Here is a 12,797-nt window from a genome sequence, read left to right on the forward strand (position 1 = left end):
ATTAAACCGATCAACGTGAAATTTGATGTGTAGCCATTTTCAAGACCGGAAAAGGTTTCTATAATACTTTCATACTCCCTTACAAAATAGACTATAATTTGACACAATTTGAAAAATCACCCATACAAAATTATCAGAAATTTTACACAATTCGAACAATTTTCGGAATGGTTTTAATATTTAATAGTTTCAAACCACTCCAAATAAAAAAGGAAGGGGGGGGGGAGGGTGGCTCTCATACAAAATTAATAATAAAAATGTCAAAATTTTAACATGCTCTAAGGATTATTGCTGAATATTGACAAACGTAAGAATTTTGACTTAATTTTAAGATTTTAACCAAATTGGATGATAGGTTTATTGTATTGATAGACGTTTCCCATTTCAATGAAGGAAGGCCCTCATATTTAATAAATGTAACAAACTATAAAGTTATGTTTAGACAATCTAGAAGCTCAGATGCCATGAAAAGTAGTTCGCTTTAAGTAATGTTGAAATTTATTTTAAAAGGAAGTGCATTTGAATTATAATAATTTTAACGCACCTAAACTTTTCCATGGAAGGGGTAGCAAAGCACACCGGATCAGCTCGTTTATTATATTTTTGTCAAACATCGCACCGCCAATGTAATTCACATCACTAGAACCGGTATGAAATTGCCTTTCTTGAGACATTTTGTCATCTCTATAGATTCCTAAATTACGAAACACAGAACTTGTTTGTTGCATGTTTCTTGATTTTTTTTTATAAGACTTTGAATAACGTTACAACTAATAATTCTAGCTGAATATTGTCAAAGTTATACTTGAGTAACAGTTTACAAAACTATAAATTTTGTACAAATCGGTTGAGAAACAAGAAAGATATACTTGTTTTAATCTGGAGTTATTCACTAAAACTCTAGCTGTTAAAAAATCTGAGACGGATTAACACACTTTTATCGAGCACACTATTTTTTTGTTATTTAATAAGAGAAAATTAACTTTTTCAGTTAATTCGTCTCTGATAAATATTATTAGATTGCATCATACAATTTACACATTTGCTTCCAGAGAATTTGAAATTTTATTTGATGAAACCAGATTAAGCACATTATTATATTTCTCCAAATATTAGAATTGAAAATATGTTAAAAAACTTTCAATTTTAGATGGTTCATAGAACTTATCAATAAAAACTCTAGACTTTTCTTTCATTATTTTTGTTAAATTTTGTAAAAAATCATAATGAGTCCGGGCAAATGTCTTTCTGTTACTGTTTCCTGAAACTTTTCTCATGTTTTGCATTGAATATTTATAAAAAACAATATTTTAATGAAATATTCTTGAGCAAACGCAATTTTAGAGAAAAATGTATTTTCGTGTGAGAATCTCTTGAAAAATATCTAATCATGGTTTATGACGCATTACTATGAATTAGCGCTGGATATTACAAAAAAAAACATTTCATTACCTGCAAAATCCGTCACATTGGGATTGGATCCCTGTTCCAGCAGCTTCTTGACCGTATCTTGGTCACCCTTCTTGGCCGCCAAATGCAGTGCGGTTTCGCCCCGTTCGTTAATGCGATCTCGCCGCGAGTGCCCGGAATTACCACCGGACCCTCCGGCACCGGTTCCCGACGAACCGGGACTCATATCTAAAAATGTAAACAATCAGTCAGTCAAATCAATCAGTGTGGGAACAGCTGCCGGCAAATAAGTTCTCACCTCCATCGTTGGATGATGTAGAGGTCATCTGCATTAGCAGTGCCATCTGTTGCCGTTCGGACATCGGTGCCGTTACAGCTGGCCGCCCGGATCCACCGGATCCGGTGCCAGACATTCCTCGTGGTCTTGATGTGGAAGGCATTCCGCTTACATCCTGCGAGGGAGAGGGGGATTTGTAAAAATAAAACTTCTGTTAGCGGTACTCGTCCCAGAAACTAAGGGGGAACCGGGCAGCTGCTGGGGGACAACGACAACGACGACACACTACACGATTCCGGTGGGCCGGAAAACCGGATTAATCGAAAAGCACAGACAAAACACAACACTATACACCACTTTTGCTGGCTGATTGGCGAGATTTTTGGGATACGACGACTGACAGAAAGATTTGGTGCTCTCTTCTGGCTCTCTCTCTGCTTCGGGTTTTAGGGAGAGAAAAATCTCATTTACGCATACGTCAAAATTGATACTGTGGGCTAGATATTGTTTTGAAATTTTATTTAAAAAAACTTAAGTGAAACATATAAAATGTAAGATGTTGATCATTTAAACGGAAACTTATTCTGAAATTTCACGTGGATTATTAAACTTTGACAAAACAAGTTTACGAAAAAAATTCCTAAATATCATATAAAATTTGCAATATTGAACATTTAAATGTAAAAAGTATCTTTGAAAAATTTACCATACTTACCAGAAAATCATTAAAGATAAACGTTTACAATTAATCGGCAAATTTGTATCATTTAATATTAATACAAAATTGAAAAGTAACCGAACAGATTTTTGATGAAAATGTAAGTATAGAAATTACAAAACTGATTGTGATAGGAAAGACTGTCGTTTGAACTGATTTAAAACTATTTAAAAACAGTTTTTTTTTTATTTCATTATAAAAGATTTCAAAAACGATATGCGAAAATCAAATTTGATAATCTTCTTTTAAAAGTCAATTTTTTATTTGTAAAGAAATTCAATCATAACTTTTAGTCTTAATCGATCGCAAAATTTCACTGAAGCTAATGAAAAATGCTCTGAAGAAATTCGCGAAACCGTATTAAAATAAATAAACAATTTATAAATTAAGTTTCAACATTGCTGAGTTATAATATGAGTCCTAATAGGACTCAAAATACAGTTTGTCCTCAGCCTTCATTGGAATCGGACGTACTTTCACGCGCTCCAATACCAATCTTAAAGGCTATTGTTTTTATGTGTAAGAAGATTACAAGTGTTTTGTGCGCGGGATGAGTCCTTCTCCCGGAGCTCATCCGGATAGGACCATTCCGGAGTGGATGGATCCTCAAGGGATACATGGAAGGTTATACTACATGTTCCTTAAAGCTAAAAAAGGTTTTGAGCTACCCAAAAATCCGTTCGTCATTGCAAGGTCGATCGAGCAGTACGCGGGACAAATAGAAAGTGGGTACTTTGTGAAGAGTAAAGAATGGTACGTGTTAAAAATTCGCAGCAAGGATCAAGCCCGGAAAATTTTCACCATGACTACACTAATCGATGGCACGGAAATCGAATTAGGTCGCCATCCGGAATTAAACAGCCGAAAATTTGTGGTACGATGCCACGAGGTCGCAGGTATGTCTGAGGAAGAACTTCTGAAAGAGCTGTCGCCGCAAAAAATTTTACATGTGAAAAGAATAATGAAAAAAACATCTTCTGGACTGGTTGAAACACCGACACTTATACTGACAATAAATTCGACTGTGATTCCGGAATTTATTAATTTTGGATTCATACGTCTGAGGACACGTCTTTACTATCCACAACCATTAATATGTCGTCATTGTTTGAAGTATGGACATCCGAAAAACAAATGTCTGACAGAAAAGGTCTGCATAGTTTGCTCTGGTATCCACAGCAGCGAAACATGTACGGCCAAATCCAAGTTTTGCGCTAACTGCAAAGGAAACCATTCTCCGCTCGACAGAAACTGCCCAGTATACACGTATGAGACTGCTGTTCTGAAAGTCAAAACCGAACAGAATATAACACTGGAAGCCGCTCGTAGATTAGTAGAAACGCACCACCAAAGTATCACCAGCTATGCAGAAATTGTAAAGAACCACAACGAAGTATTCATGCAGCAGAAGAAGAAACAGCAACCGAAAAAGTACATCGCACCGACCGAACCAAAGCAACAGAAAGACCAACAACAGCAACAACAAATCCAAAAACGAAATCATCACTCGACCGAAAGCATCACACCAACTACAACAGTACACTTGACCGTTTCACCGCCCCGCAAGAGATCAACCCCTCAAGCTTCGCCAATCGCCTCTGGTGACGAGGCTGAAGATGACCAACATCAAAACGATACACTTATCAATTCCGAGACTCGGAAATTGATCAAAGCAACAAATCGTGTTCCTTCCCCAAACCCTTCCTCCTCATCCCAAAACCTACTCCAACCTCCCCTTAACTCTAAAATGAAATTTGACCCTCGGCACAATAATGCTTGTAAAAAGTGAATTGCCTTAATAAATTTTAGTATTAAAAAAAAAAAAAAAAGGACTCAAAATAACGGTTTTAATCCAATTCAGTCCAATTTTTCGAATATATTAAATATTCAAACTTTTTGATCTATCCATTTAAAACAAGCATTAAAGGGTTGAAGCTACTAAGATATTTCTGCATCTGCATCTAACATTATTAAATCGCACTTATTTTTTTTCGATCTTTTAGTTGCATATTCGAACTTAAAAAACAGAACTTATTTAGAATCTAAAACAAATGTTTATTATCATTGACCATTCTTTAGATTAAAAAACATATTTTCTCGTTCAGCAATCAGATGTTAAAATCGGCATTCCATGTTCAATTCTTAACATTCAACGTGTTCGAAATTTACTCGGGGCTAATTTCTTAAATCTGATTCAGAGTTTTGAAATGAAGTTTTAAGTTACATTCTAAATCTAAATTGAAAACTTTAAATCGAGATCAGAATTCTGAAACTCGAACAAAAATGAATACCTACTGAATCAGATTTTTTTTTACGAAATTTCAATCCGATTTCCAAATCATAAAAAATCGAGGATTTTAAATTTTAATAAAAATTCTCAAATCTCATATCAAATTAAAAATGACGATATCAGTTTAGAGTTTTGAACGTTTTTAGCCTTTTAATATTCAAAACACCAAGTCAAATAATCTCGGTGACGCTTGAATGTTTTTGAAAACGTTGTCTGAATTTAAAAAAAATGACTCACCGTTCCAAATAAACGAATAAGAGGAAAAAAAATGTACTGATGATATTTAAAAAACAACTATTAATAATGTAAGAAAAATTGCAGAAATTATGCAAAAATCAAAATAAAGCATATATTTAATATATTTTTGAAAAATACATGTTTTTTTAACTGCTCTTTTCTTTTCGTCATATTTGAAGATTCTTGCTCAGGTTGCAATCTCAATAATCACAAAAATTTACATGCACTCACAATTTTTTCTTGTAGAAATTGTGAAATTGTTCACGACTAATTTTGAACTTTGAAAACTTTTATAAGACTAAAAATAAAATTATCATGCCTTTCAGTTTTCGTCCAAAGTAAAATTTTAAAATTTTACTTCTCAAAAGTGATTAAACCGATTTTTAGAAAAATAATTCAATTTGAAGCTAATTATTTATTTTAAAAAATTAAGCTCTGCAGCTAAATTTTAATTAAGTTAGCTTGCAGAAATATGAACTGAAAATCTGTTTCTAACCTTTTCAAATTTTGTGTAAAAGTAAACCACCAAAATATTTTTTACTACGTTTTGTCTTAACATTTTCCTAACAGTTTATCTTTGTCTTTAATGTGATTCTGAGATCATTTTATTCGTCGAAACCCTATTTTAATTTAGCTTCAAAGAATTTTATGTTATACAGCCTAGAAACATTGTTGCATATTGCATACCGCAGTACCGGGAGCAACAAAAACAAATTCGGGGGGAGCTATGGTGAGATGGGTGGGTGGATCTGCAGAGATGATCCTAAAAAAAACAAGGCTCGAAGCAGCAGAGGTAGAGGCACCATCAAGCAGCCCGTAGTCGTCTCTCTCACGATGCGAGCAATGAGAAAAAAGCTAAAAACGAAGAAGCCACCACATCCAGCCAGCCAGCCATTGGGGAGGCACAGAAATTTAACACGCAATTTACGACTCGGACACATCCGGTACACTAAAACCGCCACTTTCCCAGCCGGGGGTAACACTTGCCGGTTGCGAATCTGCACTAAACGACCGATTCCGGACCGCGGAACTTAGCTTAATTTCGATCACAAACGGGACTCACTTTCTTTTGGAAGTTGCTCATTTCAAAAGTGACAGACGGACGACCAGAAAATGCAAAAATGCTCTGCTCGCGTTTTGGTCCCACTTGGCTGCGTGCTGCTGTGCGTTTTGAATAAGCCAAGACGCAAACCAATTTTGTTATACCACTTCAAAAATAGGGTGGCTGGTTATTAAACTTTGAAGCAAATAGGCGATAGGAAAAGCAAATTTCTAAAAAAAAAAAATTAACTTTTAAACTTTTTAAAAACAAAGATAGAAAATTTTGTGCTTTTACGTAAAGTTAAAAAAAATAATTTTGTTCAACATTCAACAAGGATGTATTTTGTCACCGCTGCTTTTTTTCATCGTAATGGATGAGATCTTGACTGGATCGATTGGCTGTAGACCAAACCGAGGATTGCCGTGGATCCTTCAACCATGGAGCAACTGAACGACCTTGACCTGGCAGACGATATTGTTTTGCTCGCCCAAACACAACAAGACATGCAGAGCAAACTCGACGACCTCACCGAAAGCTCCAAGGCAGCAGGTCTCAAAATCAATGTCGGAAAGACCAAGTCGATGGAAACCAATACAGAAAATCGTTCCAATTTCGTGGTAGCTGGACAACAGGTTGAGACAGTGGAGTGCTTCCAGTATCTTGGTAGCCAGATTACGCCTGATGGTGGTACCAAGAAGGACATCGAAACCCGGATCAGAAAAGCCCGATTTGCGTTAGCGAGTCTCCGAAACATCTGGCGGTCACGCCAGATCTCTCTACGAACTAAGATCCGAATCTTCAACTCAAACGTCAAATCCGTATTGCTGTACGGGTGTGAAACTTGGTGCCCATATGCGGTGACGACGCGAAAACTGCAAGTTTTTGTGAATCGCTGCCTGCGGAACATCATCCGCGCTTGGTGGCCTGGCAACTGGATCTCAAACGTTGAACTTCATCGCCGGTGTCATCAAAAGGCGCTAGAAATCGAGATTCGAGAACGTAAGTGGAGATGGATTGGGCACACGCTGCGAATAGATGAAAACGAGATTTGCAGAGAGGCGCTAGACTGGAATCCAGATGGGCATCGAAGAAGAGGCAGGCCCAAAAGCTCGTGGCGGCGAAGTCTAGCCGCTGAAATCCGCACAGTTGACGAGAACCTTGGCTGGCAGCAAGTGAAGACGCTGGCTCCGGATCGCCAGCAGTGGAGATCTTTTATCTCAGCCCTATGCGCCGGTCAATCGGTGCAGGACCCTTAGGTTCAAAATTTTTTGAATAACTATATAATTCTTTTTCGATTACTGGATTTTACAAATAGTTGTAAAAACTATGCGACAGTTCAATTTTTAATCTCGTCGATCAACTACTGCATATTGCTTTCATCCGATCGACAACCTACAAATTTTGGATTTTTGTTTTATTTTTCAGAAATTTCTCAGGAAACAAAACCAAATCGAAAACGAAAATTATCATTCAAGCAGTTTTAGGTGGATTTGTCGATTTTGGGAAAACCTTTCAATGTTAAAATTGAGTATTTGATTTAACAAACAAAAGTTTATAAAAAAAAATATTTTGTGCAATATTTTAAGTCTCGTATCAGCTCTAAATCACACTAAATTTTTCTTTTTGTATAACTTGGAATATGAAATTTGTCTAAATATATGCTTTGCGAAACACACGTGAATTTTGAACTTTTCAGCTTTGTATAAGTTTAGTGTTTGTGTTGATGATAATTTTGTGATAAATTTTTGGTTTGATGCTAAAAGATCATATTTACTTAGTTCCTCCAAGAGTTAAACTGTAGGGGAGAATGAGCATACATGATCCCTGAGGATACTTGATTCCTTAGCTATATCTCGAAACTGGTATGACTTAGAAGGATCAAATGTTCTAAAAAAACGTGTCTTTGAATATTTCTTGGCTAAATGGAGCAGAACAACTATGCTATCAGCTCAATAAAAAAAAATTCAACAAAATAATTTTTTGAGTTATTGAACTTTGTTTGAAAAATATCACAAAATACGACTAAAAGAGCTTTTTAATTGACTTGAAAAAAATAAAACAAAATTACGATTATTTATCTAATAACTGATATTTATACAATAATTGTCTGGCAAAAAGGGCTAAGAAAGTTGATTTTCTCTTAAATTCAGAAAATAGCGCCTTAAAGTATGCAATGACACTAGGGTTGAGAAATAGTTTTGGAATTTTCTTCGTCTGACATTTATAAATTTTTAAATGAGAAAAAACATGATCCAAATAGTCAATTGCATTCTTTTTCGAGGTTTTGATTGATTTTTTCCAAGAACTTGGGCTCCTAGAATGAAGGATCAAGTCTCCTTCAATAAAGGATCAAGTCACCCTTAACTTCAAAATTATGGCATTTTTTTATTTCCACGAAAATGCTTCTAGTTCAAATACGGGTTCATGTAACATCAATATCGTTCCAATTTTTGGAGCATATAAACTTGAAGTTACCCGCTGTCAAAAAAGATATGATAAAAATAAGAAAAGGGGATCAAGTATCCCCATTCTCTCCTAAATGAAAAATTTACCCGAAACCCTATTAAACGATGAGATGAACAGACGTAAAGAAGATTAAAGAGATTGAAAAAGATGAATTTTTTTTGGATTTTATATGACAAAAAAAAAAAACAAAAAAAGTGTCGAGCAACTTTTTAGACCCGTCTGTTGTAGTCTTTATTTTTGTTTTCCGTCAACATTTTAAACGTACTTTACTTTTACTTCATCTGTGCTTTTACTTCGCGCACTGGAAAAAAAAATCTGATCATTAACTTCTTTTTACGCACAAACAAATCATAGCAAATGGTCAGCTTTTGCTATGTGCGTATAAAGTGAATTTCATGTTTTGCTTTTTTCCTTCTGCGTAATGTGAAAATATATTTTCTTTCACTTTATAAAGTGCGTATAAAATGTTGACAGAGAACGAAAATAAAGACTATGATAGAGGGGTCTAGAAAGTTGCATGAAACTTTGTTCTGATGTTTTTTTAGATAATATTTTCTACTTAAGCTACTCTAGACACCTGAAAGTTCGGCATTCAGATACTATACTTTTTACTGTACACGTACGAAAAGTGTTACTTTTCTGTAGAGTATTTTACGGTATAGCAAACATTTTTGGATGCAGCTCGTTGCAAAACTCGATTTTTTCAATACTCTCCTAATTATTCAACACGGTAAACTTCATTGCATAAATGTACGACTCGTGATGAAAAGGTTAATTTTTGCAACTTGTTGCATTAATGTCTATTGTAGAGTTGTAAGACATTTTATTTCACTTTTTTTTTATTGTAAACAGAATATGTAAAAAGAAAATAAGTATCTTGAACATCCCTATCATAAAAATTCAAATTGTTTGAATATTCAAGAAACGCTGAATCTCACTTCAGTCACCTTTTGCTCTCCCACTTGTGTTACAACCGTTACAACTTAATCAATGATGAGAAGCTATTATCAAATTGGGCACTTCCCGCCACAAGCTAGGGTAATGATTGTTCAATAGTTTAGTCTGGGTCAACACTTGAACCAATAAACGTCAGCTCAGACTAAATTTCTTTCACCACAAAAAACACATTGAAAGTTTTCCACATCATCAAGTAATTGTACAACTTTTTAATAGTTCCCAAAGATCCTGTAAAGTTAATCGGATCCATCGACGTCCCTGCAGCTGCTAGTTTAGTTTGGTTACAACAGGAAACTGGAAAAGTTTTTTTTTTATCTGAAACAAAACATGTGAATGCAGGGGTTATCAAATTTATTGCCTAAAACAGTGGCTCCTGAGAATGTTAACAAATTACTCAAATTCTGGAGCACAATGATATTTCAAACACGAGAGTGATTGAGGCTAAAGGTTGATTTTTACTAGTGTAAGTCAGTGAACTTTGTAAAAGTTTTCCAAGAAAAAAAAGGAAACCTTTTAAAGAAAAAGCGGGACGGCGGGACATCCATCAAAAAAGCGAAAATGTCCCACTTTTGGGAGACGGATGGCAATTGATGATGATGATTTTTCGAAGATAGTTATAGCGTTTTTGAATAAAACAAAACTTAAATTTAAATTTAAAAGATCATATCAGAGATTTTATCTTCGATCAGTTGATTAACCTTTTCCCAATGTTTGCCCGTAATGTAATAACCTCTTTCATTTTGAGATTGCAGATACAGATCCGCTTAATATTGGCATGGATAGGTTTTTGAAACAACGTTACCTTTATTTGCCGCTTTCAAATATGACAACAATTATTTAAAGGAAAACAAACAAAAATTGTCTGAACCGTGATAATAAATAATAAAAATTGACTAAAAATTGAAAACAATTATCAAAAAACGACTCAAATGATTATAACAATGGTTCAATTTTAGTATAAAGTTAAAAAAGTTTAAGAAAAAACTCCTTTCGATTTTCGCAACAGAGTGTGTTCGGGCGTGTTGCAAAAATCGAAAGGGGTCTGTACTTATTTTATTGAAGATATAACGGTTATATGAAGACAATAAACTATCGGTTGCTTCAAATATAAGGTATGATTTGGGATGGCTTTGAAAAAAAAACAATTTTAAGGGCTCCCCGAGAAAAATTGCCCCGGCCCCCCCGAAGGCTTAATCCGGCCCTAATAACGTCCCAAGCAGAGCATTTTTATTTTTATGAAAAGAATCCATCTACTCTGCAAAATTTTCCATTCAATTTTAAGAATTTTTTTTTTCAACAATAAAATTATTGATTCTCAAGTCTTGATCTTTTTTAAGAAGCGATCTATATAAAATTCTCTATCATTCTCTTGAGAACATAATATTCAAGAAAAACTAATAAAGTGACATTCTCCGAAACAATTGTCACGTGTTTCCATACAAAATTACAAATCAAGCCCTGAATACCTTAACCTGATTTAAAAAACTTTCGGAAATATTGTCGTTCGTTCTGACCATAAAGGAAACTTTTTAGGCTACAGGCGTTTTAAAATAAAAAAAAAAATCAATTCGACACACCCCAATAAGCATTTTGCTACAAATTCTTAGCCTGCGCTTATTGTACGGTACTTTAAAAATGCAAATTTTTACTTTGTACTAAAATGAACAAAATCGCTTCAAAACAAAATTATGATGTTAAACCCCCAGAAACTCCCCTGCATAAATCGTGGCTTCAACCACCTGATTCAGTTCATGGTTGGTTACATCCAGCACACATCTCATCTGCAAATACTCTCACCGTCTCCCGTTTTTAATGTATTTTCATGCTTCCTACTTACTATGCATGGCGCGCAATTCAATCACTCCGAAAAAAACTGGATCACTTTTCCTGGTATGTGTGTGTGTGCCAGCCGCGAAAAAGGGGGTCAACGATGGGATCCTTGACCTGCTGCAGCAGCAGCAGCTGATTTTCGACACGTTATTCCGGAAACATAATTGGTGGATGATTTAAACTTGGATAGGTTGTATGTTGAACAAAATAATCTTTAAGGAATTCAAGTTCTTCTATCCATATGCTTAGACTAGAAGAAGCAAAGCTCCAGTTGATTTGCACTAGCTGTTAACTTTTGGCAGCTGAAACACACAGTAAATAGAGCACGTCGTGATGAAGGTGGCTCAAGGCTGCCAAAATTTTTTAGCAAAAAAAACTAAGCCTTATGTGATGATGATGATTTATAGAGGCGACCTTAGAACTTAAAACAATCAGATTTAAGGCTTTGATTAGTTTCTAATTCGACACAAATATAAGGAATTTCGTTCAATTCATTACGTGTAAATCAAATTTGGGTACGAAAATTGTATCGATTGGCAGCGCTTTTCTAAATTGTACCCAGCTGATTCTCTGGAGCCACTCGCACACACACATGAAAGCTTGTGGAAAGCGGATGAGAGTTTTCCATCCCATCCTGACTTGGCAAACGATCCGGTACAAGAGAGGTGTTGCGAATTTTCCCAGAGTAGCTAGTGTGCCCTCCGGCAGAATATAAACATTCCGGGTTTGCGTCGCAGAATCGCATCATCTATTCACGAGAAGAGGCTTGTTCCTGACGTTGGGCGAACAAAAAAGACGGCAAGGATCGGTGTTTCGGGCGGGAGAATTGCTCACAGCAACCTACACCGGAGCCAGGAAGAAGCCTGTAGTAGAGAAGTGGGAGCAACCTCATCCGTCGTAATTGGACTCACGCGATCCATTCGCCACAGCCTGGACAAATACGTGTTTTCCCTGTGCTCTGCTCGGTGCATACATTCGGGGGCATGTGTTCATCATATACCTGTGTTTTGTGCTGAAGCTGCTGGGAGAAATATGTAGAGCATCCTCGTTTCGGCTCCGCATGTGAAAATACAATATAGCAATAAATTACAGGAAGGGATAAAACGAAAACATATCATTTGGGGAAGACAGCAGCAACGAAAAAAACGTAGAAGTGAGCATTACCTTCAAAGCAATCTTTAATATTCTTTGATGTGTTGTTGAATCTGGTAGGTGGTTTTCTCGTTTTAAACGATTGGAAGATTTTACTTTGTTGTTGAGAAAAGTTCGATCTAAAATATACCGATAGCTAGCTAGGTGGCGAGGTGGTCCCTTAAATGTCACAGTGAATTAGTGAAAGTGAAACGGACAGGGGAAAGTAATTTGGAGCAACTCTCCTCGCTCGGTGTTATCGAGTGCAATCAGGCTAAGTGCCGTGGAAAATTGGTACGAATGCGGGCAATGAATCATAAATAATATTTCGGCAGTGGGGGAGGCATTATCTCTTATCAGTTTAGGGTTCGTCGGAAAATTTGTAAGGCTTTTCGGTGCGATAACGAAGTACAATTTTCGCTAATCTTTCGAGTCGCTT

The 12,797-nt window shown here is 35.8% G+C and overlaps 1 protein-coding gene across 4 annotated transcripts in view; it reads right to left on the reverse strand.

Moving 5' to 3' along the window:
• LOC129757474 (ankyrin repeat domain-containing protein 11) overlaps positions 1 to 12,797 on the reverse strand; it is a 452,887-nt gene that overhangs the window by 115,058 nt on the left and 325,032 nt on the right. Inside the window, exons 1-3 of one of the 4 annotated variants that reach the window (XM_055754705.1) lie at positions 5,920 to 6,033; positions 1,709 to 1,862; positions 1,453 to 1,638 (exon numbers count right to left, since the gene is read on the reverse strand). In XM_055754705.1, the coding sequence (XP_055610680.1) occupies positions 1,453 to 1,638; positions 1,709 to 1,850 (328 nt within the window). In that variant the 5' untranslated portion in view covers positions 1,851 to 1,862; positions 5,920 to 6,033. Of the gene's footprint in view, positions 1 to 1,452; positions 1,639 to 1,708; positions 1,863 to 5,860; positions 5,878 to 5,919; positions 6,034 to 12,797 lie in introns of those variants that run through there. The other 3 variants (XM_055754704.1, XM_055754706.1, XM_055754707.1) reach the window with 3 other exon arrangements.

The sequence above is a fragment of the Uranotaenia lowii genome, chromosome 3 (assembly GCF_029784155.1).
Source record: "Uranotaenia lowii strain MFRU-FL chromosome 3, ASM2978415v1, whole genome shotgun sequence".
Lineage (NCBI taxonomy): Eukaryota > Metazoa > Arthropoda > Insecta > Diptera > Culicidae > Uranotaenia > Uranotaenia lowii.